Source organism: Trichomonas vaginalis, chromosome V (assembly GCF_026262505.1).
Source record: "Trichomonas vaginalis G3 chromosome V, whole genome shotgun sequence".
Lineage (NCBI taxonomy): Eukaryota > Parabasalia > Trichomonadida > Trichomonadidae > Trichomonas > Trichomonas vaginalis.
The window spans coordinates 29,436,842-29,457,345 of record NC_067207.1 but is presented as its reverse complement, the minus strand read 5'-3'; the positions used below and the strand labels follow the sequence as shown (position 1 = coordinate 29,457,345).

The window sequence follows — 20,504 nt, the reverse complement described above, 5'->3', positions numbered from 1 at the left end:
AATCGAATATTGACATCCAAAATATGTCGATTGAGCAAATTTTATGAGGAAAATATGATAGATATATTAAGTACATATTAAATCTGATGTTAATTTGTATATGATATTAAAATTTTCGTTAGAAATTTTCATGAGGAGGGAGAAGTTGAGCAAGAAATCCTTTAATGAACTTCTCGCTGACCTCAACGATGAGATAGAGAACAAGATCACATCACTTGGGCCAAGTGATTGCGTTAATTTTCCTATTTCATATCGAAGTTTTCCTTCATTAGAGGAATATGATAGCAAAATAGAGGATTTCTTCAAAAGATTCGAATACAAAAGTCCATACGGAGAAACTTCATTCTACTATGAAAACGTGAAACAGAGTTTTGAAAATTATCTTGACCCATTATCACATGAAAGTTTACACAATTTCGTTGAAAAGTACTGCAACATGCTCGAAATGAAGCGAAAAATACTACATGAAAGGATAAACACACCATTTATACTTGAAAATCACTTTTTAGAATTCAATAATTACGAAAAGAAACTAATGCAAGAAGAAATGGTAACACAAACACTTTTACTCAAACTCTCTCAAAAAGATTCTAAACTTTTAGAGAATGAAAAACAGTTTTTGAAAGAAATAGAACAAAATTATCATCTTCAGTTCTTTCCACTCGAATCATTTTACGATGTTTTCCTATTATTTACTCTTACACGCAAGAAAGAGATTGTTTCGCTTGCAATTTCTCGATTAGATCAAGATGACGAAAAATATCAAAATTACAACTTCCCTTCTTTCCCAACTACATCAGAAGAGATTGTTAAACGGCTTAAAACTCTTTCTAGCGAACTAGGAATTGATTTTGACATTGAATTACATGATGGTCATCATTTCTTCTATTCATGCGATAAAAGCTTCTCAGATGTATTCAGATCACATATAATTGCAGGGTCCATCGATCCTCCACCCTCTGTTATCAAAAATCCCTCTCTTCAAGAGATTATTCAAACAATAACTTACGATAACATGAAATCTGACATGACAATTGCCAGGAAATTAGCTGATATATCATCAACGAATCCAGATGAAATCAGTGAGATTTTATCAGACGTAAGATTTGAAATAAGAAAAAAAATTGACGTTCAAGATGAGATATTAGCTTGTTGGCAGAAGCTTTCCTACATCAGGAACAGAAGGTTATTGTATGATATCATTGAAATACTGCATGAAATCAATGATTTGAGGCATAAAATTCACAGATTAGAAATTCCTTCAAGAAATGCACCTTCTATACCTGGTTTTGCAGTATTTAGAAGACAATTGATATTTAATATGACGGAAGCACGCAATATTAATCAGAATTTGGACGTAGATTTGATTCTTCAAGAATGTTTGTTGTCGGAAATGAAATTTTTGACTTCCAAGAAGAAATTGATGGAAGTCTTATATGAAATTTCACTTCATACGACTTCAAATGATGTTTTGGAAGTTTGTGACGAAATATTTTCTTTAAGACCTGATAATTCGTTCTTTTTAGAAGGAACTCACAAACACTTTGATAGATCTTATGATTTGGAAGCCTCAAAATGTGATTTAATCGCTAATATTTTTTCAATTTTAATTTCAATGCAGAAATCCCATCTCAAGATGAATGGAAAGAGTGAATTCAATGGTATATTCTCAATAATGACAGAACTTTCGATTCTTCCAATGTTTTTCAAGGCAGAAAGAGGAATGAAGTTCGAAATCTGCAATACGATGCTTATGAGAGCAGAAAAATACAAGGAATATATAAATTATGGTATTTGGAGGTCATTGTTGAACCTAATCAAGAGTTATCAAGGAGATTTGTTTTATCCTTTTGATTTCTTGCAAACTGACTTCAATATTCCAGGATATGAAGGCTGTGCAGATACATTCGAAGCTCAGATATCTTACCACGCGATGCAGAAAGAAATAATGAAAACAAAAGTATTATTACCTTATTACAACACTCAGGCGTCTCAATTCTCAATGCAGACACTGGAAACATTGACAAAACCAAGCCACAGAGAGCAGCATATACTAAATGTTCGTTTGGAAGCAGCAATAAGATATAATAATTATGGAATGGAAGGAGAGTTCAACAAATCATTCAATAAGGACTATATCTTTTACTACTACCTTCCGAGCACGAATTTATTCGCTTCTTATGAAGACGACGTAATTTTAACTTCAATGAGATCAGATTTAGCATTTCTGATGACCATGGAGATGATTTTCTTATGCCAGAACGGAAAGCAGAGGTCTCTCAAGCCAGGGAAGTTCTTTAACGGCGAAATAATCGATCCATTTGCTATTTTGAGTTTAGACGATTGTTTATCAATGAAAGCCGATGAAAAGATCATGAAGATCGCATTGATAAAAACAAGGTTCCTTTTCCTCTCAAGATTCTTGTATTCTTCCACTCAAAGACATGAAAAAGTTTTCGAACAGATAAAAAGTGACAACTTTAGTAACCAATCATCATTAATTCCGCAGATAGTACAGGAATATCAGAACGAGAAGAAAGATGTTGATACCGCGTTAATTTTCCTTCAAGACATGGAAAATTTAGAATTATTAAAAATAATTTTGACAATATTGATTCCAAGCATTGACCAGATCGAGAAACCGAAAGTCCAAGTCGAGAAAATCATTGGCAGACGTCCAAACACCAAAAACGGCTCAATTGAAGGTCCAATTCGCGAATTATTCGAGTCAATCGTCACTTTTCCACATTACGAGAAACAGTTCATCACCATGTCACGGTTTATTCCTTTGTGGATCATCCAGATGATGTTCTGTCTCGGAGACAACGCGAGGACATTTTTCCAGGAAGGCTCAAAAAATTTGGATGATTTAATAAATGACGCAACGATAAATGCGAAAAACAAAACGAACAAAGAGAAGATAGAGTATTTATCAACATTGTTCAACTCCCAAATGTTAAGACTCTGCTACTTCGAGATCTCATCCGGTTTGGAAGAAGAAGATTTGGATATTTTAACTGTTTTTCTCAATTACAAAGAACAAATTTTCCAAAAAGGTCAATTTTTTGCAGAAAAACTGACAAAAACCACTTCACTTCCAAAAATTGAGGGTGACATGACGAAGATAAAAGAGAATGAGTTCGAGATCATCAAATACAAGACATTTATCAAAGGAGTATTGAGAGAAAAGCAGAAAAATGAAGTGAAGTCATTATTTGACAAAATGACAGATGATTATCAGAAATCACTGAATTTAGGAAGTCCTTCTTTTCGGCCAGAGATTTATTCCAAAGCTATAAGTCAAAGTGATATCAAGAAGAGTGTTTATTATCTACCAGATCCTTCTGATTTGATGCATCAATTCACTTTAGAGAAAAACTACAACATATGTAAATTGATTTCAAAAGCAAGTGATTGTGCAACAGCTTCTAAATCAAGTACAAACGAAATCAATCATGAAAAACTAAGAAATATTTTGTTGCCGCTTTCTCAAAGAATTTATGACATTTTTGATAAGAGTATGGAAAGATTTTCTCAAACATGGCCTTCTACATTGAGAAGCGGTCTTAATATCTACGAATCTAATATGGATGACGTGTTGAGAAGTGATTGTTATCTAAGAAAATTGTCAAGGGATTACGACGACCAAATAAAAATAAAAATTTCTGATGAAATGTCAGAAAAATTTTATTTGTTGAATAACTTGTTGGCGACATTGAAACAGACTAAATCTGAGAACAAACACTTCGAGAGACAGATGACGGAAGACACACAGTTCTATTACAACAAAGTGTGGAATGATTTGAGGGAAGAAATTGAGAACAGAAAGAAAAATTTCGGAAATGTTCATGATGAATTTTTCAGTGCTGCATTGGATACTTTGACTGATTTATTGACAGGAGAAGAGAGAGTCCACCAAGTAGTAAAAGAACATAAGTTCAAAGAGAAACCATCAGATCCAATCAAAGCTGTGAAAGAAGAAATTGATTCACTAAAAGAAGAAGTCGTGAAAATGAGAATTGGAAATTGTATCAGACAAATCGGAATGAAAAAAGTGTTTGAGAAGAAAAGAGACATCCTCGTTGATGACAGAAGACAGTACAATTCTCTCCTTTGGGGTGGAAAGCACCGTCTTGATGAATCACTCCATTTGTTACAAACAGAATTGTTAGAAGGAGAAAAGAAATTGTCAAATTTCGAAATGACGATAGAAGATTTACAGAAGGAAATAAAGACAATTGCTCACGAGAACGCTATGCTTTCTCATATAAGAGAGATGCTCTCATTGAAGACGAGAGATCTAAATGAAGATTTGGAGCCATTAGTTGATGTCGATGAAGATGAATTATGTGAAATTTTGTCGAAATTGGAAAAGGCAAATTTGGAATTGGACGAAATGAAGGAAGAACACGACCAATACGAAGAACAAGTCAATATACAAGTGAGAGAACCAATAGCTGCATTGGATAGAATGAGAAGAAAACTCGTAACAGCGAAATCACAAAGCGTAAGAGCAGATAGATTGAGTTCTCCTCCTTCTCCAAGACAGAAATCGGCGAGACAACCATCTCCTAGACAAGGATCTCCAATTAATTCTGATTATGATGATGAAGATGATGAAATGACAATTGTCGAAAGACAGTTTTTGGAAAATAAGGAATTGAAGAAAGAAAATGAAGATTTGAAGCAGAAGATCGAATTCATCAAGACACAGTTGTTACCACAACCTGTTGCTCCTCCAAATTCTGCTTTGGGAGTTCCAAGACTAAAAATTCCAAAAACAGCAAATGATTTGTACAGTAGATTGAATGCTCCAAAGACAGCAAAGAGGTCGGCAAGAAGCAGAAAGATTGTGAAGCCTCAGGCTTATCCGAATACTGCAAAATCAGCACGTAATTAATTTATTGTTTTTATATTTTTTTGTTTTTTATTTATTTGTGTTTTTTATATATAAATTTAGGAAATTTATTTACAAATTTTTCTAGGCTCATATTTATTAGATATGCTTGGATCTTTCCAATGACATATTATATCAAGAGCAGTGTGTAATGATGTACTTATGAAAAGCCCTAATGGTTATATCACCGAGAACCTTCCTATGTCTTTTTATTTGAAAAAAAAACTGAAACACTCTAAGTCATAACCAGTTCTCCATATTTTAGTCTTTTCAATAGAATCGAGCACTATATATATATACATATTGAACTCAAACTTAAAATTTTTTAGAGCCGAGAACTACGACTCGGATTTCTAAATGAGTGCAATTGTTAATTTAGATTTTGAATATCTTGGAGCTCATTTAAACGATTATATACAAGAGGGGAATTTCTTTGATGTATTTGAAGTAGATGACATCGAAAGAATCATGGAATATTCCAAATTAACGACAAACGATTTCGTTACTCTTCTCAAGCAGTCTGAATCTATTATAAATGCAAATGAATTATATCAATGCACTCGAAATGCAAATGTTTCCATTTGTAATGCTCAAGATGCAATTTTAATATTGCAAACAGTCAGAAAATACATGAATCTGAGAATATTTGATGGAATTATTGATATTTTAAACCGCATGCAAAATGAAACTCGTGATTGAGAAGAGAGAATACAAAAACTCCAAAAAGATTTTGAATCAGTACAAACTCAACACAAAGAAATTAACGAATTTCCAAAAGAATTTCTATCAAAAATTGCAGAACTCAAGAATTCTAATAATTTTGGAAGTAGTTACCTTTTCTTTAATGAACTTTCATACCATGATAATCAAAAACTTGTCTCAAAAGCATGTGATGAAGGGCTTTGGAGAAAAATCGCTCCCAAAAAATATTCAAGGTCCGATGAAAGGAATGTGCTTCATGTGGCTTGTGAATTAGGAAATGTCAAAATTGTTAAATCTCTCATTGAATGTGGCTGCTGGAAAGAAGCAAAGACAACGCGTGGATATACGCCGCTAATTGATGCATCAAGAAAAGGTCAACTTGAAGTTATCAAATATCTTGTCTCTGTTGGAGCTGATAAAGAAGCAAAAGATAAATATGGATCTACTCCACTCATCTGGGCATCAAGAAAAGGTCGACTTGAAGTCGTAAAATATCTTATCTCTGCTGGAGCTAATAAAGACGCAAAGAACTCAAATGGAAACACTGCGTTAAGCTGTGCAAAGGATGAAATAATAAAGAATTATTTAACATAATCTAATAAAGGAATGTTAACATTTGCCTTGTTTTAAAATATTTTAAAATCAATTTTCTGATATATATGCCTTTGAATTTTGTTACAATTAATCATGGACAAACAACTTCTGTGAAATCGTGCTTGGATAAGTTCTCACAGATGATAAAATAAGAAGATCACGAACTTTTATTGTTGTGGGAGTATATTTGGATCTGTTGGAAAGACGAAGATTATTGAGATGAAGATCTGGTGTAAGATCTGGACTTCTTGAGTAATGAAATGATTCAAATTTATTTCAAATTCATCAAAAATTAAGATATTTCATTTTTACTTAATCTATAGAGCCTGCAAGATCATGAAATGACCTAAAAATTTTATATAAAAAATGAGGTGAAGTGAAGAAATTTACTTATCTCCCAGTTTTTCTTGTTATTCTAAATATGTCATATTTGAATATAAATTTAAAATATCCGGCCAATTAACGATAGAAAAAATGAATTTTGACAATTCATTCATCATTTTTTTATAGGAATGCCAAAAGTCCTCGTTCTCGCTGCTACAGGTTTCGAGCCAATGGAGCTTGTTAACCCAACAGATCTTCTCCGCCGTGCTGGTGCCGATGTTAAGGTTGCTGCCGTCGGAACACAAGGATTACAAGTTGATGCTGCTCACGGCGTCAAGATTGTTGCTGATGTCAAGTTCGATGCTGTCAAGAACGAAACATTCGATCTCATCATCGCACCAGGTGGCATGCCAGGCACAAAGAACCTTGCTGCTAATCATGATGTTGTTGAATTCATCAAGCGCCACGACAAGGCCGGCAAGCTCGTCGGTGCTATCTGCGCTGCTCCAGGCTTCGTCCTCGCTCAGGCCTGCGGCATCATGAAGGGCAGAAAGGGTTGTGGCTACCCAGGCTGCGATAATGCTATTGCTGAGACAGGTGGTGAACTCACAACAGATGCTGTTACACGCGATGGCAACGTCATCACATCCCGCGGCCCAGGCACATCTCAGCAGTTCGGTCTCGCTCTCATTGAGGCCCTTATCTCTAAGGAGAAGGCTCATGATGTCGCCAAGGGTGCCATCCTTGCTTAAACGGATGTTTTTACAAACTTTTATTTACATTTTTTTATACAAAAATTATTGAACTTCATTTCTTTAGTGTTTTGATTTGTGTATACACTTCTTTGCATGATTTCCTTCTTATTTTTATTAACGATTTTGAGTTCGCTTTTAAATATTTTATTTCGAATTTTTTTATGATATTTCGGAGCCATCAATACGAAAGAACATCTAACTACTAGCAGTTTTCCATTATTTTCAAGTTCTCAATGGATTTTAAAAAGCTTTAATGAAAAGACCACTAATATTGGAGACATAAACTTAAATTTAGTGAGCACAAAGAATAATTTCTTTAGCAAGTCAAAAGGATATAAAAATTGAAGTTGGCATTCCGTTATTGTAAATTTGAAGCTATTGTCAAGGGGTACATTTCACATTACGGAGCATATTTCGCAACTTTCGGTTTAAATATGCTTAATTCTTTTTAAAACTCTGTTAAAATGTATAATAATAATATATTTACTCTACTTTTTTATTCTACCGGCCAGGAATCTAATAATTTATTCCTTCTTGCTCTTCTTAAGGTTCTTTGTAGAATCCTTAAGCTGATATCTGCAGGCAAGTAATGATGTGATGATTGTGATGAAGGATTCAGCGATTGAGAAGAAGCACCAGATAGCAGAGCGTTCGCCATCAGAAACTTCACCTCTGAAGAGGCAGGAGATGAATGGGCCTGTCAAGAAGAGGATGATGGACTGGAGTCTTAAGCCAAGTAAGAATGGAGCAACAAACATGAAGAGGAAGTGAGCAGCTACGTTCGGGAAGGCGTATGATGACTTGAGGAGCTTGAATTCCCACTTAAGATGGTAAAGACCATTTGTTGTGCATGTCTTTTCACCGCAGATGCCTTCTGCGTGGTTGCATGGTGTGAAGATGAAGTTCTGTGGGCCGTCGTAGATGAGTGGGATGAGGAGACGGGCAGACATAAGAAGGCCAGATGTGAAAGCAAACTTGAAAACAAAGTTCCAAACCTCTTCACGCTTCTTCTCAAAGTTCTTGAAATCGAGTGCGGATAAAGCGATGTTGGAGAAAAGTGGCTGCCAGCAGATATGGATATAGCCGAGTGCTGTCAAGATGATGTTGGCCATTGAGTTGCAATCATTGATGACGAGGTACTGGAAGAACTGTAATGCTTCCATCGAAGCGAAATAGATGAAGCAAAGGCAGATTCTCCAGCGCTGCCATGGCTGAAGATTCTTCCAGATACCCTTGCCTGACATGACCCAGCCACCGAAGAAGAGGCTAGTGCATGTGAAGCCCAAAGACCATTCTTTGTTAAAGCACATGACTAAAAAAGTGAAATGAGCTTTTCAAATGGATATCGTTTTGTCTCACATTGCAATGGGGAACTGGTGCTGATTCAATGCTAGGTCCCAACGATCAGATTGATAGGTTTGTAATTGTGGGTGTATTCAATTTTTGAGTTCGATAAGTCTAACGGCGATCAACAAAAAAAAGTATTGGAGAGAAAAAGATCGACTTTCTTCCATCATCGATTTTAATATGATTCGTCTATAGTTGTCATACAGTAGATTGCCGAATCATATTCCGGGTTTTCAAAATTGTCTTTTTCAACAAAATAATTGAAATTCTTTAAATTCAAGCTTTATTAAGGTTCCCCTAGAAGAAAAGCTTATTTATTCGATGTTTTAGTCGCAACCATCCACTCGATAATAGTGGCAACACTTAAAAAGTATCATATCAAATAGACCATTCTTTTTTTTTCCAATTATTATGAATCTTGAAAGTGTATCGCGTTTTATCGCTCGATGTAGAATTCTTCCTTGGAAAAAATGACTCTTCCAAAGCCACAAAATTCAAAATTATTTGCTTTTTAGATTTATCAAGGATTTTGACGGCTTCACGTTCAAGTAATTAAATTTTAAGTTTCAGATTATGTTAATATGACTAACTAATTTATGATTTACAGTATTTGCAAGAATAAATTTCAAATTATTCCCTCATGAAGTTTTTAACTTATATCCTTTCTAAGAAATATGTACAGTTCCAACACCTCATATAGAAAATTACTATTAGCGAAAACTATTGCTGAACATGATTATTAAAATGAGTAATGAAGCATAAGGAATTAATTAAATAATGGTTTTTGGTATTTACAGTAAATAAACAAGATAAAACATGGGTATTTCGCATAAGAAATAATAATTGAATAGAAATTGTGAAAAGAAGCTGATTATGTTCTTCCCAACCAAAACAGAAAAACTCCGAAAAACCAAAGGATGAAAATTATTACAGCTAAAGTTGGTATCCAAGCAAGTCCAAAACATAACCAAGCTCGAAATTTATTTTTCTTCCAATAGTAAATGAAGAAAACGAATCCTAATAGCGGGATAAGGACGCTAGCAATTGCACATAATATTGTAATTCTTTTTTGCTTTTTTCTTTCCATTTCAGTGAGTTCTGGTGAAACTATGTCGGCTTCTACGCGGGCATCATCACCTAACATTGATTGAGAAGCTTGTTGAATTTCGCTTTCATCAATCAATTCCAATTTTTCCTGCTTTTCTCCCATTGAGATTTTCGGCTTCTATCGGCGCGCAGCTGCAATTTTTAATCGCTTTTAAAATAATAGCATATATCAAGTTGAGTATATTAATATACTATGGATTGATCCATTTAAATCTCGGAAAAATCAATGATCAATTAATCCAAGCATTTAACTTTGTTTCTAATCCTATGTGATATCATAAGCAATTATAAAATATGTAATAATCTCAATAATCTTCGAAATACTGAATTGCTTGTTATTAAAGATTCCCTGATTTCCAATTAATACTATTTATGATGCATAAGCAGATTATATAATTGATTATATAAGAGATGATGGCTTTATTTGCATGTTCTTCATGATTGATTCGGCAATTTTATGACTTGGAGAGGACAAATTCATGAATGAAATTTTCAAAGCTGGCTTAAGCATTTGAATATCATTCATCGATTACTTTATACATATATAAGAGTGTTTACTAGTTCGGCTTTAAATACTTCACGAGTAAGAGAAAGATCAGAATAAATTACACATATTCATTATAACAATATTAAGATGATATATATTTTGATGTTACAACTTACTGTATTATATATCTTTGACATACAAAATAGAATCAGATTTCTATCCTAAGAATCAACATATATGTAAAAAAAAATTGTAACATAGTTGCATAATAACAAACAAACGATCAATTATCTGTAGATATATGGTATTTCACTACGATGTACTCACCTAATGCTGTTTTCAAATTGATTGATTTTAAAAAGCCGTTGAGGGTCCGGTTTTTCGGATGGGAAATGAAATGATATTAGATACATAGTAAGAATATGCTTTCATTTTTGAAAACGAAGTGAAATTTTTAAGTTTTATTTTTTTCTCCGAAAAAAACTCAAAATGGGTCTTTTAAAATAATTATAAATACATACTGTTATTTAATTTTTGATTGAATTGGATCACTCTTTTACGATCTCGAATTTTTTCATGAATTTGGTTTTTCAAATGGAGAAACTCAAGCAACAACTCCGGTCTGACCTATACATGAATAGATCAATATAGATCAGTCGATCTTTCATTTTATTCTAAGGCTTGCCAGCGTTTAATGTGATGATTTTTGTTTTGAATACTATTTCATTTTGTGAAGCCATTTATTTATTAGGTTATTTAGGATCTAATGATTCAGAATAACCTTTCCGGGAAAAATGATGTAGATACCATATAAAAATGACGGATGTACTTTGAATAGAATACAAAAGATGGGAAAAATATTCTATGAGCTACATCAAAAAATTCTGTAGTATTTCGACCACATTGCACATTCAATTTTTTGTGATATTTGTGAATCGTTGTAACACTTCACTTTAAAAAATGGCTCAAGCTTTCAACAAGAGCAAGAAAGTTCAGGCATTCGTCGACGAATTCGTCGCCCTCTGCAAACCAAAGGATGTCATGTGGATTGATGGCTCCCAGGAACAAGCTGACATGCTTTTCAAGCAAATGGTTGACTCCAAGATGGCAATCAAGCTCAACCAGGAGAAGCGCCCAGGCTGCTACCTCTACCACTCCGACCCACGTGATGTCGCTCGTGTCGAGTCCCGCACATTCATCTGCTCCAAGAACAAGGAAGACGCTGGACCAACAAACAACTGGGAAGATCCAGAAGTCATGAAGAAGAAGCTTCGTGGTCTCTACGCCGGATGCATGGAAGGCCGTACAATGTACGTCATCCCATTCTCAATGGGTCCAATCGGCTCCTCCATCGGCAAGAACGGTATCGAAATCTCCGACTCTCCATACGTCGTTGTCTCAATGAGAATCATGACACGCGTTTCCACAAAGGTTCTCGAATGCATCGGTGAGAACGGCGACTTCATCTCATGCGTCCACTCCGTTGGTTACCCACTCAAGGACGGCCGCCAGGATGTTGCTTGGCCATGCGACCCAGAGAACACATACATCACACACTACCCAGAAGAGCAGACAATCTGGTCCTATGGCTCTGGTTATGGTGGCAACGCTCTCCTCGGCAAGAAGTGCTTCGCTCTCCGTATCGGCTCCAACCTCGCCCGCAAGGAAGGCTGGCTCGCTGAGCACATGCTTATCCTTGGCGTCAAGAACCCAGAAGGCAAGAAGACATTCGTCACAGCTGCCTTCCCATCAGCTTGCGGCAAGACAAACTTCGCCATGTTGATCCCACCAGAGGAACTCCGCAAGAAGGGCTGGGAAGTCACAACAGTCGGTGATGATATCGCTTGGATCAAGCCAAACAAGGATGGTGAACTCCGCGCTATCAACCCAGAAAACGGTTTCTTCGGTGTTGCCCCAGGCACAGCCATGAGCACAAATCCAAACGCTCTTCTCTCCTGCGCTCGTAACACAATCTTCACAAACGTCGCTCTTACAGACGATGGCGACATCTGGTGGGAGGGCATGACAGAGGAGAAGCCAAAGCACCTTATCGACTGGCAGAACAAGGACTGGACACCAGATTGCGGCCGTGTCTCATCACATCCAAACTCCCGCTTCGCTGCTCCAGCTGCTAACTGCCCATGCATTGACCCAGAATGGGAGAACCCAGCCGGTGTTCCAGTCTCCATCTTCGTCTATGGTGGCCGCCGCATGAACGATATCCCACTCGTCTTCCAGGCCACATCATGGGCTCACGGTGTTTACCTTGGTGCTACAGTCGGCTCTGAACAGACAGCCGCTGCTGCCGATGGTAAGCTCGGTGCTCTCCGCCGCGATCCATTCGCTATGCTCCCATTCTGCGGCTACCACATGGGTGACTACTTCAAGCACTACCTCGAGATGGCCAAGCTCGCCAAGACACCACTTGTCTTCCACGTCAACTGGTTCCGCAAGTCCCCAGCTGGCAAGTTCCTTTGGCCAGGCTTCGGCCAGAACGCTCGTGTCCTTGGCTGGATGGTCAACAGACTCTACGGCAAGGCCCCAGAGCACCTTTCTCCACTCGGCTACGTCCCAGAGTACGAGGATATCGATTGGGAAGGCCTCAACTTCACAAAGGAGCAGTTCGAGGAAGTTATGCACCAGGATAAGGAGAAGATCAAGGCCCAGGTTGCTGCTAACGATGACTACCTCATCAACAAGATCGGCCACGTTTCCCAGGAACTCCTCGACGTTTCCCAGGAAATCCTCAAGCGCTGCCAGTAAAAATGTACTCTTTATGACTTAATTTATTAAATTATTCCTCTTTTTTTTCTAATTATTCTAAACTTCAACAAATCCTTGAGTAATCATTTAGCTGAACTTCTTTTGATAGTGATAAATATTGGAATGAGGTACATTGTGTATTGTAAGGATGTTAGATTTATTGTTGAAAGTTGTCTCTTTCGATCCTTCATAGTTGATTTTATATCAAATTTTGGCGGTAACGGATATAAAATCTGATTGATTTTCATGTTTATCAAGTACGAGTCCGAGAGAGATTTTCAATTTGATGGTCCACGTGACGTTCCTGGTCCTGGTGCTTACAGTCCAGAACTCAAAACAACTAGATTAGCTCCAATGATTCAAGGAAAATATGAATCTAAACCACCTGAGCCTCCTCTCAGCGGAGAATTAAAACACACATCATGGGCGCCTCCAAAAAGGCCTACTTCTGAATTCAAATCCAGATCAAAACGAATTTCAGCTTTTGATTCTGATAATGCAATGACAATTTCACCTGCTCCAACATCATATCAAAAAACTGAACGATCTACTTTAAATATTAAACCGAAAACAATTGGTAATTTTGGATCTAGAGCAAATCGATTCCATGATCTTGAAGAAGATGGTCCTGGTCCAGGAGTATACGAATCAAAGCCTGTAGAATGGGTAAGTTCTCAGAGAACGTGCCGAATACATACTAAAACTCGTCAGCCGAAACGAGATATGAATACACCCGGACCAGGTACATATAACATTGCTCCTAAATGGGAGAGTCGAATAGATCGTCCAAAATCATCCTTTGGTAGTGCTAGAAGGCTCGAATGGACTGACAGGCAAGATACACCCGGTCCAGGTTCTTATTATCTTGATAGATCAATGCAGGTTCATGGAATAAAGATGAGAGGAGTTAGAGCTGACTATAACTCAATCTTTAATATACCAACAAGAGATAATCCTGCACCTGGAACTTATCACTCACCAAGTACTTTAAGTGCAAGAGGATTCACGATCTCGAGACAAGAAAGATTTAGAGAAAATGTAGATGATACTCCAGGACCAGGATCATATGATGTCACTGCTGGGCCTTTCATTAAGAAGACATACCATGTTTAATTATATACCATGCTCTTTGCTTATAAATTTGTTTGTATTTCCTTTGATTTTACTATGAAAAAGAACAAATTTTTCCCCAAATATCTTATTAAATCAGAATACCTTACGACAAATATAATCCACTCTATGAAATAGTTTTATAGCATCGCAGGCAATAGAAGAAAGCGAGAAAATAAAAATAATTTCTCCGAATATTCGCCGTATATATTAAATATTTCGGATTCATAATTATTTGTCTCTTGATTAATGAGATGTCTGTTATAAATCGCATTTCCGATATGGTTTTTTATAAAAAAATTCTAACGGAAAAAAAATGAAGTAACGTATTTCCATTCATTTGACAGAAGATGAGCCAAGACAAACGTGCTGTTGTCAAGAATGTCGATATGTCTGATGAGATGCAGCAAAAGGCTATCGATACTGCTATCCAGGCCCTCGACTCATTCAACATTGAAAAAGATATCGCTTCCTATATCAAGAAGGAGTTTGACAAGACATACAACCCAACATGGCACTGCGTTGTCGGCCGCTCCTTCGGATCCTTCGTTACACACGAGACAAAGCACTTCATTTACTTCTACATCGGTCAAGTTGCCGTTCAACTTTGGAAGTGTGGTTAAACTGATTAAAGGAGATATTTATTGTCATCAATTATACATATAATATTTTTTTCTTCATATAAAATGAATATCGATGCCTCCAAAGTAGGAAATAAGGCGGCATTTTTAAAAGTTCGTTATCCGACAGGCTCTAAGGGCCAAGAGGTAGCTAGTAATATTTGTAATTTATTTCTCAACAATTTAACTAGTTTATTCTATCATTTATAACAAAATATAAGTCAAAAAAATAACATAAAAAACAAGAAAGATCATCCACGCCTTAAAACTATATGGAATCCTTCTACCGTTTCGAAAGGCTTAGAAATCTGTCCGATCCCTAAACCCCATGCAACTTTCTCAAATTCAGGCGGCATCTTTTTTCGAGCAATCCAGCCTAAAACTCCGTTAAACTTAGCGCTCTCGCAATCAGATCTATCTTTAGCGATACTTTCGAATTTTTTATTATCAGTAAGTAAAATCTGATGTATTTCGTTTATTATGTTTTGTGCTTCTTCACGAGTTCTCTTGAGAGCTGGATTTGGATGTTCTGATTGATTGTGTTTTATTAAAATATGTAATACGTAAACCATTGGTGGCCATTCTGCAGTATTTTTATCTCCTGGAAAAGGAACTGGACGAATCCATGTGCTTTCATTGGTGACTGAGTTATAATAGTAAACTTGTCCAGGGTAGTCTTTGCATTCGCGTAATTCCCAATTTGGAGGTAAATCCATATTTATTTGTCACTTTTATTTCCAAAGTCCTGTTCTTGAAATGGACTGTACATAGAGTCTAAACCAGCTAAGTCATTTATATAAGTAAGTCTATCTTTCAGATAAGTCAAATCGTCCACTTTCCTGAACAAAATGGTTGATACAAATGAGCAATAAAGAATATATCTTCAATTGATACCTAATATAAAGAGTATAAATTTTTGGCCAAGCTGTAACTTAAATGATCTTTTCTCTTCCATATTCGACTTTTTTGTTTGAATATTGATCAAAACCTTGTCCTAAAGGAAATAGATCAAATTATTTTGTCATACCTTGCTAAGTGATAATAATGTCGACTATTGTTTACTGATTAATTATAAATTTCGAAGATTTCGATTCAAAATTATGCATATTTTGCGTACCATAGTAAATAAATAATCGTACATTTTGATGACATTGATAAACATATAGATAAAAAGGAAAAACATTTCTTTCAGTTAAAATCTCTCGTGAATTTTGTCAAATTCCATTTTTTCACTTAAATTCAGTTTGCAATTAATTCCTAGTATTTTATTTAAAATGACAAATAACTAATCCAAATCTCTGATTCAAAATTTTCTGAGTTGATCAGTTTGTAAAATTATGGTTCAAGAACTTATGTACAGAGGATGTTCGTTTTTTATCAGAAATCAAGTGAATTGGTTTATGAGGTTCAAAAAGCAAAATTCACTTAGGAAAGGATTCTTGAAATCGAAATAGTGCTAATAAACAAGTTTAACCAAATTTCTGAGACGAACTTTTTCAAAATTGAGGATGTCAAAAAACGCGGATCTGTTCAAGAAACGACAAAACGTCGTACAGGAAATTATTAAGACAGAGCATACATATAACATGGGTCTTCAAATGCTTAACACATTAGTTACCAAAAAACTTCTGAAATCGTTAGATGATAAAGAATTTTCACTACACTATGCAGAATTGAGGAAATTATTCGCCAAATTAATTGATGTCGAAAACTTCAGTCGTGCTTTTGTCGAAAAATTGCATACAACAATCATCGCTAATAAAAATACGAAAAATATCGCCGAAGCTTTTGATGGCCTTAAGCAACTCGTCGATGTTTACTTCGAATACATTTATGCCTACCATTCTAATATGCCAAATATCAAGACGGAGCGCACTAAAAACGCTGCTTTCTCCAAACTCGTAGAATACTTCGAGACTAACGCCAAGGATACCATTGAAGCCTTCCTTATCACTCCAGTCCAGCGTCCGCCACGTTATCGTCTTCTTCTTCAGGAATTGATCAAATATACTCCAAAAGAAACTCAAGAATACACAGATTTAAACAAATACCTTCAAGAAATTATGCAGGCTATTGCCAGCGTGGACGATAAGATCGATGTCTTCGATGAATACAACAAAATGTGTCAATTACAGAGCAGCGTCTCTGATTTCGATATTATCGGCGTCAAAGGCCGGAGAATGTATTTCCAGGGTCCTGCAACTAAATTCTCCCGTAAATATACAAATAATCGTTATTTGGCCATTTTCAACGATGGTTTACTTGTTCTTGAGTCATACATGGTTATTAACTGGAAGCCAAACAAATTCTACAAGACTGGTGAATATCTAATCATGGATGTTGCAGATTCCCCACCATTTGTAAATGCCATTGATGTTCGCCAGAAAGACAAATCATTCAGATGTAACCTTGAAGATAGTAAGGCCAAAGTTGAGTTCCTTCAAGGATTTGAGAAAATGATGAAGGCAAATAATTTGACTCGAGCAGATCTCGAAGTTCGCGGTTTCGCACCTGTATGGATACCTGATGACCAAGCTCCTGTTTGCATGGAATGCCAAAAGAAGTTCACATTGTTCTTCCGCCGCCATCATTGCAGAAGATGCGGAAAATGCATCTGCAGCGATTGCTTCAAGAACCAGATTCGTATTCCTGGTATATCAGAGAGCCCGAAGCACGTTTGCAATGAATGCTACAAAGAACTTATTTCAAGAGAAACAGAATTGTTAGAAGCACTCACAAAAAGAGGCCCATCGCAAGAACAAGAAAAAGCTGATGATATTGATGAAGATGTTCCATTCGTTAGCGCCCTTGACCAGGATAGTGACTAAGAATTTTTATATTTAAATTTTTTTGCTTTTAGATTGTTCTTGTGAATAAAGTTATTAAAAATAAGGATGTCAATTTGGAAGAAAAGTGAGAAAATTCCTAAAATGCTAAAAATGAATTTCCAAAGGTAGTCTCACGAAAATACGTTATTTTCCCGATGCCTTGGAAGCAGCTTTGCAGGTTACCCGTAAGGTAACCAGTAGAAGTTTCTGAGCAAGGATGAAGAAGATTAAAGAGCCTTTTTATTGCAAACGCTATATTTGTAAGTGTCTTTGTAGAACTTCTCATAAATTCAAAGATTTCCAAAAACGAATTTTTCGATTTTGATATAATAAATGATATTTAAACAAATTATAGATGTGTTTGCAATTAAAAAAATCCGAGTTAACTACAATATCTTCAATTTTTGTCGTTCACTTTTTCATGTCATACTGATAGCAAGAATACTCACCCAATTTGGTTACACTTCATGATAGTTTGAAGTAAAAAAATGCCACAGTTTTTTTTATTTGATATCGTTATCTAAATTTTGTACAGAAATGAAATAAATTATAATATGAAACGTGTGTTATTATGCTTGTTGGGAAACAATCCAATACTTATGTCTGAATGAAATGATTATTTCTACGAGATTTTGCATATTCAGCTAATAATGCTATCAAAATCAAATAACAATAAAAAGTTATTTTGTACATAATGTAACTTAATCTTTAATACTATATAGAACTTCGAAATACGACTAAAAGGTGCGAGTTACGCGATTAAATACCTTTTTTTCGATCGAAACTTGAAAGTGAGGATAACTCAATGGGTAGGGGTATGGGTTCGACTTTTTCTATTGGGCAACTATTTTTTTCTTTTCATTGTTTCAGCATTTTTTTATGCGATTATGCATAATTATTTGATTTCCTATATATTCAATAATAAATTTGTTCCGAACTCTTAACAAATAAATAAATTTTTAGAATATTTAAATTTATAGCTCCCTACATTAATATAAAGTGTTCGAATAGTTCATATATAGTTTCTTTAAAATAATTTGTTTCATTTTAAATTGGTTTGGCACAATGCTTGACATAACATGCACAAAGCTATGCCATTTTAAAATATGTATATCAATCAAGCCGATTAAGTCCATCCTAAACGAAAATCATCGATACTCATGAATTTATGATAGTCGTTCTTGATATAATTGCGCGTTTTAAAAAATGCTTACTTTTGAACACAGAACTTATCTATCCATATTTATCAATGAAAGTTTATAAGATGCATTAATGACAAAACCTTACTTTATCAATTATAATCTTATCGTAAATTTCAAACTACAATACTGTGGGGCAAATATTAAATAACCACTATGTTGCGGATTTTATGTAAGTCTGCAAACTGTAAAATGTAATTAAACACAAATAAAAAAAAAATGTAAATTTTAATCGAGAAATTTAGCAATCTTGAAAGCCTTGATCGGCATCTTTTACAAGATGTCAGTAATGCATATTCAATAACTATGAAAATCTAGCCAAGCATGGATTTTTTTCGAAAAAAAATTGTATTAAATTTCATTTTTCATTCTTTATACAAGTTTTAACCTTTGGTGCAATTATATCCTATCGCAAATGCATTATTGACGTTATTACTTGGATACTTCTTCATAACGCTAAATCTTCAAATTAGTTATGTATTTGTTACTAATAGAAGTTGGAAAGGTATTAAAAAAGGAAATGTTAATAAATATACATGTTTAATTAAAAAACAAACAAGAATAAATTAAATAATTTTATTTCTTAGGAAAGTCTAAGTTTTGTAATAGATAAATTGCTTTTTGTGTCTCTTCTTCATCAATTTCTGGATGTTGATTCTCAGGTGGCGGACTAATTAAAACATCATGGGCAATATCAAACCATTGTTTTAGTTCGTTGGCAGAAGGAAAATGATCTTCTTGTATTGGCGTTATTAATGATTGAAAATCATCAGTTGATTCTGCATTTTGGGAATTTTCCAAATTTTCATTTGGAAAATTTGAATTTTGAGATATTGTTTAAGCACTCAGATCTCATTTTTAAAATATCTGCACCAAATTCTTACATCTGATAATTTTATGTGTAACCAATGTTTCCCAATCCATTTGCCATACCCTACTAATCGCAAATTCATTCCCTTTAATTTTGTATTAAATTTAAATTCCAATCTTAATTTCTACATTATTTATGCTAACCCTTTAAATTTTGTTCTTATTTATTCACCCTCAGATACAAATTTATTTAGAATGTATTCCTCTGAGGTCTATATTTGTATTCGAAAATAAAATCTTTAAAACTCTCTAAGTTATCATTTTCTCTTCAGATATCTAATATTTTTCTAATGACATAACTACTTTGGACGCATATCCAAATTCCAAAAAAAATATGGAAAAAATAAAAATGAAATTGAAAAATACAATTTTTGATATGTAAAAAGAGATTTTGAAAAAAATTGGGAAAAAGAGTATCTAATAAAATTGTTTGAGATCTATGTAGACATAGTTTTTACATTAAAAAATCAATAATATTGAAATTGATCTGAATATATCTTTTTTTTTAAGTTTGAATGCATTAATCTCAAAGCATTTGATAAAATACTGGTTTTATTTCAAAATTCTAAATAATTTGTAATTAGATCTTTATGATGTAATTTAATTTTAAACAAGTACAGATAAAGAGAATCATAATAAAGGTGATCTATATTGCTTAAGTAAAATTGAGTATAATAGATCGATCTTAGCAACAAGATCTGAGGAAGTAGATTTGAGAGTCGAGAGTTTAGATCTTAGCAACAATATTGAGAGTCGAGAGTTTAGATCTTAGCAACAAGATCTGAGGAAGTAGATTTGAGAGTCGAGAGTTTAGATCTTAGCAACAAGATCTGAGGAAGTAGATTTAGCAGTCTGAGAGTAGATTTGAGATCGAGGAAGTAGATCTTAGCAACAATATCTG

The 20,504-nt window shown here is 34.8% G+C and overlaps 10 protein-coding genes across 10 annotated transcripts; 7 read left to right on the top strand and 3 right to left on the bottom strand.

The window, feature by feature from the left end:
- Positions 1 to 130: 130 nt before the first annotated feature.
- On the top strand, positions 131 to 4,900 carry TVAGG3_0425120 (coiled-coil domain-containing protein 162 family; the record flags this gene model as incomplete). Its single annotated transcript, XM_001321610.1, has 1 exon — positions 131 to 4,900. The coding sequence occupies one exon, from the start codon at positions 131 to 133 to the stop codon at positions 4,898 to 4,900; it is 4,770 nt and encodes a 1,589-aa protein (XP_001321645.1).
- Positions 4,901 to 5,254: 354 nt separating this feature from the next.
- On the top strand, positions 5,255 to 5,596 carry TVAGG3_0425110 (protein ubiquitination; the record flags this gene model as incomplete). The annotated part of the gene is made up of 1 exon (XM_001321609.1): positions 5,255 to 5,596. The coding sequence occupies one exon, from the start codon at positions 5,255 to 5,257 to the stop codon at positions 5,594 to 5,596; it is 342 nt and encodes a 113-aa protein (XP_001321644.1).
- A 1,096-nt stretch (positions 5,597 to 6,692) lies between these two features.
- On the top strand, positions 6,693 to 7,286 carry TVAGG3_0425100 (guanine deglycation, methylglyoxal removal; the record flags this gene model as incomplete). Its single annotated transcript, XM_001321608.2, has 1 exon — positions 6,706 to 7,269. One exon carries the CDS (start codon positions 6,706 to 6,708, stop codon positions 7,267 to 7,269), a length of 564 nt encoding a protein of 187 aa, XP_001321643.1.
- Positions 7,287 to 7,739: 453 nt separating this feature from the next.
- Positions 7,740 to 8,582, bottom strand: TVAGG3_0425090 (Family of unknown function (DUF5765) family; the record flags this gene model as incomplete). Its single annotated transcript, XM_001321607.2, has 1 exon — positions 7,797 to 8,582. The coding sequence occupies one exon, from the start codon at positions 8,580 to 8,582 to the stop codon at positions 7,797 to 7,799; it is 786 nt and encodes a 261-aa protein (XP_001321642.1).
- Positions 8,583 to 9,304: 722 nt separating this feature from the next.
- Positions 9,305 to 9,889, bottom strand: TVAGG3_0425080 (uncharacterized protein; the record flags this gene model as incomplete). Its single annotated transcript, XM_001321606.1, has 1 exon — positions 9,491 to 9,829. The coding sequence occupies one exon, from the start codon at positions 9,827 to 9,829 to the stop codon at positions 9,491 to 9,493; it is 339 nt and encodes a 112-aa protein (XP_001321641.1).
- A 1,282-nt stretch (positions 9,890 to 11,171) lies between these two features.
- TVAGG3_0425070 (PEP carboxykin GTP family) lies at positions 11,172 to 13,144 on the top strand (the record flags this gene model as incomplete). Its single annotated transcript, XM_001321605.2, has 1 exon — positions 11,174 to 12,976. One exon carries the CDS (start codon positions 11,174 to 11,176, stop codon positions 12,974 to 12,976), a length of 1,803 nt encoding a protein of 600 aa, XP_001321640.1.
- A 53-nt stretch (positions 13,145 to 13,197) lies between these two features.
- TVAGG3_0425060 (sperm-tail PG-rich domain-containing protein) lies at positions 13,198 to 14,228 on the top strand (the record flags this gene model as incomplete). The annotated part of the gene is made up of 1 exon (XM_001321604.1): positions 13,223 to 14,089. The coding sequence occupies one exon, from the start codon at positions 13,223 to 13,225 to the stop codon at positions 14,087 to 14,089; it is 867 nt and encodes a 288-aa protein (XP_001321639.1).
- A 172-nt stretch (positions 14,229 to 14,400) lies between these two features.
- On the top strand, positions 14,401 to 14,797 carry TVAGG3_0425050 (positive regulation of ATP-dependent microtubule motor activity, plus-end-directed; the record flags this gene model as incomplete). The annotated part of the gene is made up of 1 exon (XM_001321603.2): positions 14,437 to 14,709. The coding sequence occupies one exon, from the start codon at positions 14,437 to 14,439 to the stop codon at positions 14,707 to 14,709; it is 273 nt and encodes a 90-aa protein (XP_001321638.1).
- An 80-nt stretch (positions 14,798 to 14,877) lies between these two features.
- Positions 14,878 to 15,460, bottom strand: TVAGG3_0425040 (positive regulation of chromatin silencing at rDNA; the record flags this gene model as incomplete). Its single annotated transcript, XM_001321602.1, has 1 exon — positions 14,958 to 15,422. The coding sequence occupies one exon, from the start codon at positions 15,420 to 15,422 to the stop codon at positions 14,958 to 14,960; it is 465 nt and encodes a 154-aa protein (XP_001321637.1).
- A 624-nt stretch (positions 15,461 to 16,084) lies between these two features.
- Positions 16,085 to 17,778, top strand: TVAGG3_0425030 (lipid binding; the record flags this gene model as incomplete). Its single annotated transcript, XM_001321601.2, has 1 exon — positions 16,215 to 17,534. The coding sequence occupies one exon, from the start codon at positions 16,215 to 16,217 to the stop codon at positions 17,532 to 17,534; it is 1,320 nt and encodes a 439-aa protein (XP_001321636.1).
- Positions 17,779 to 20,504: the final 2,726 nt, after the last annotated feature.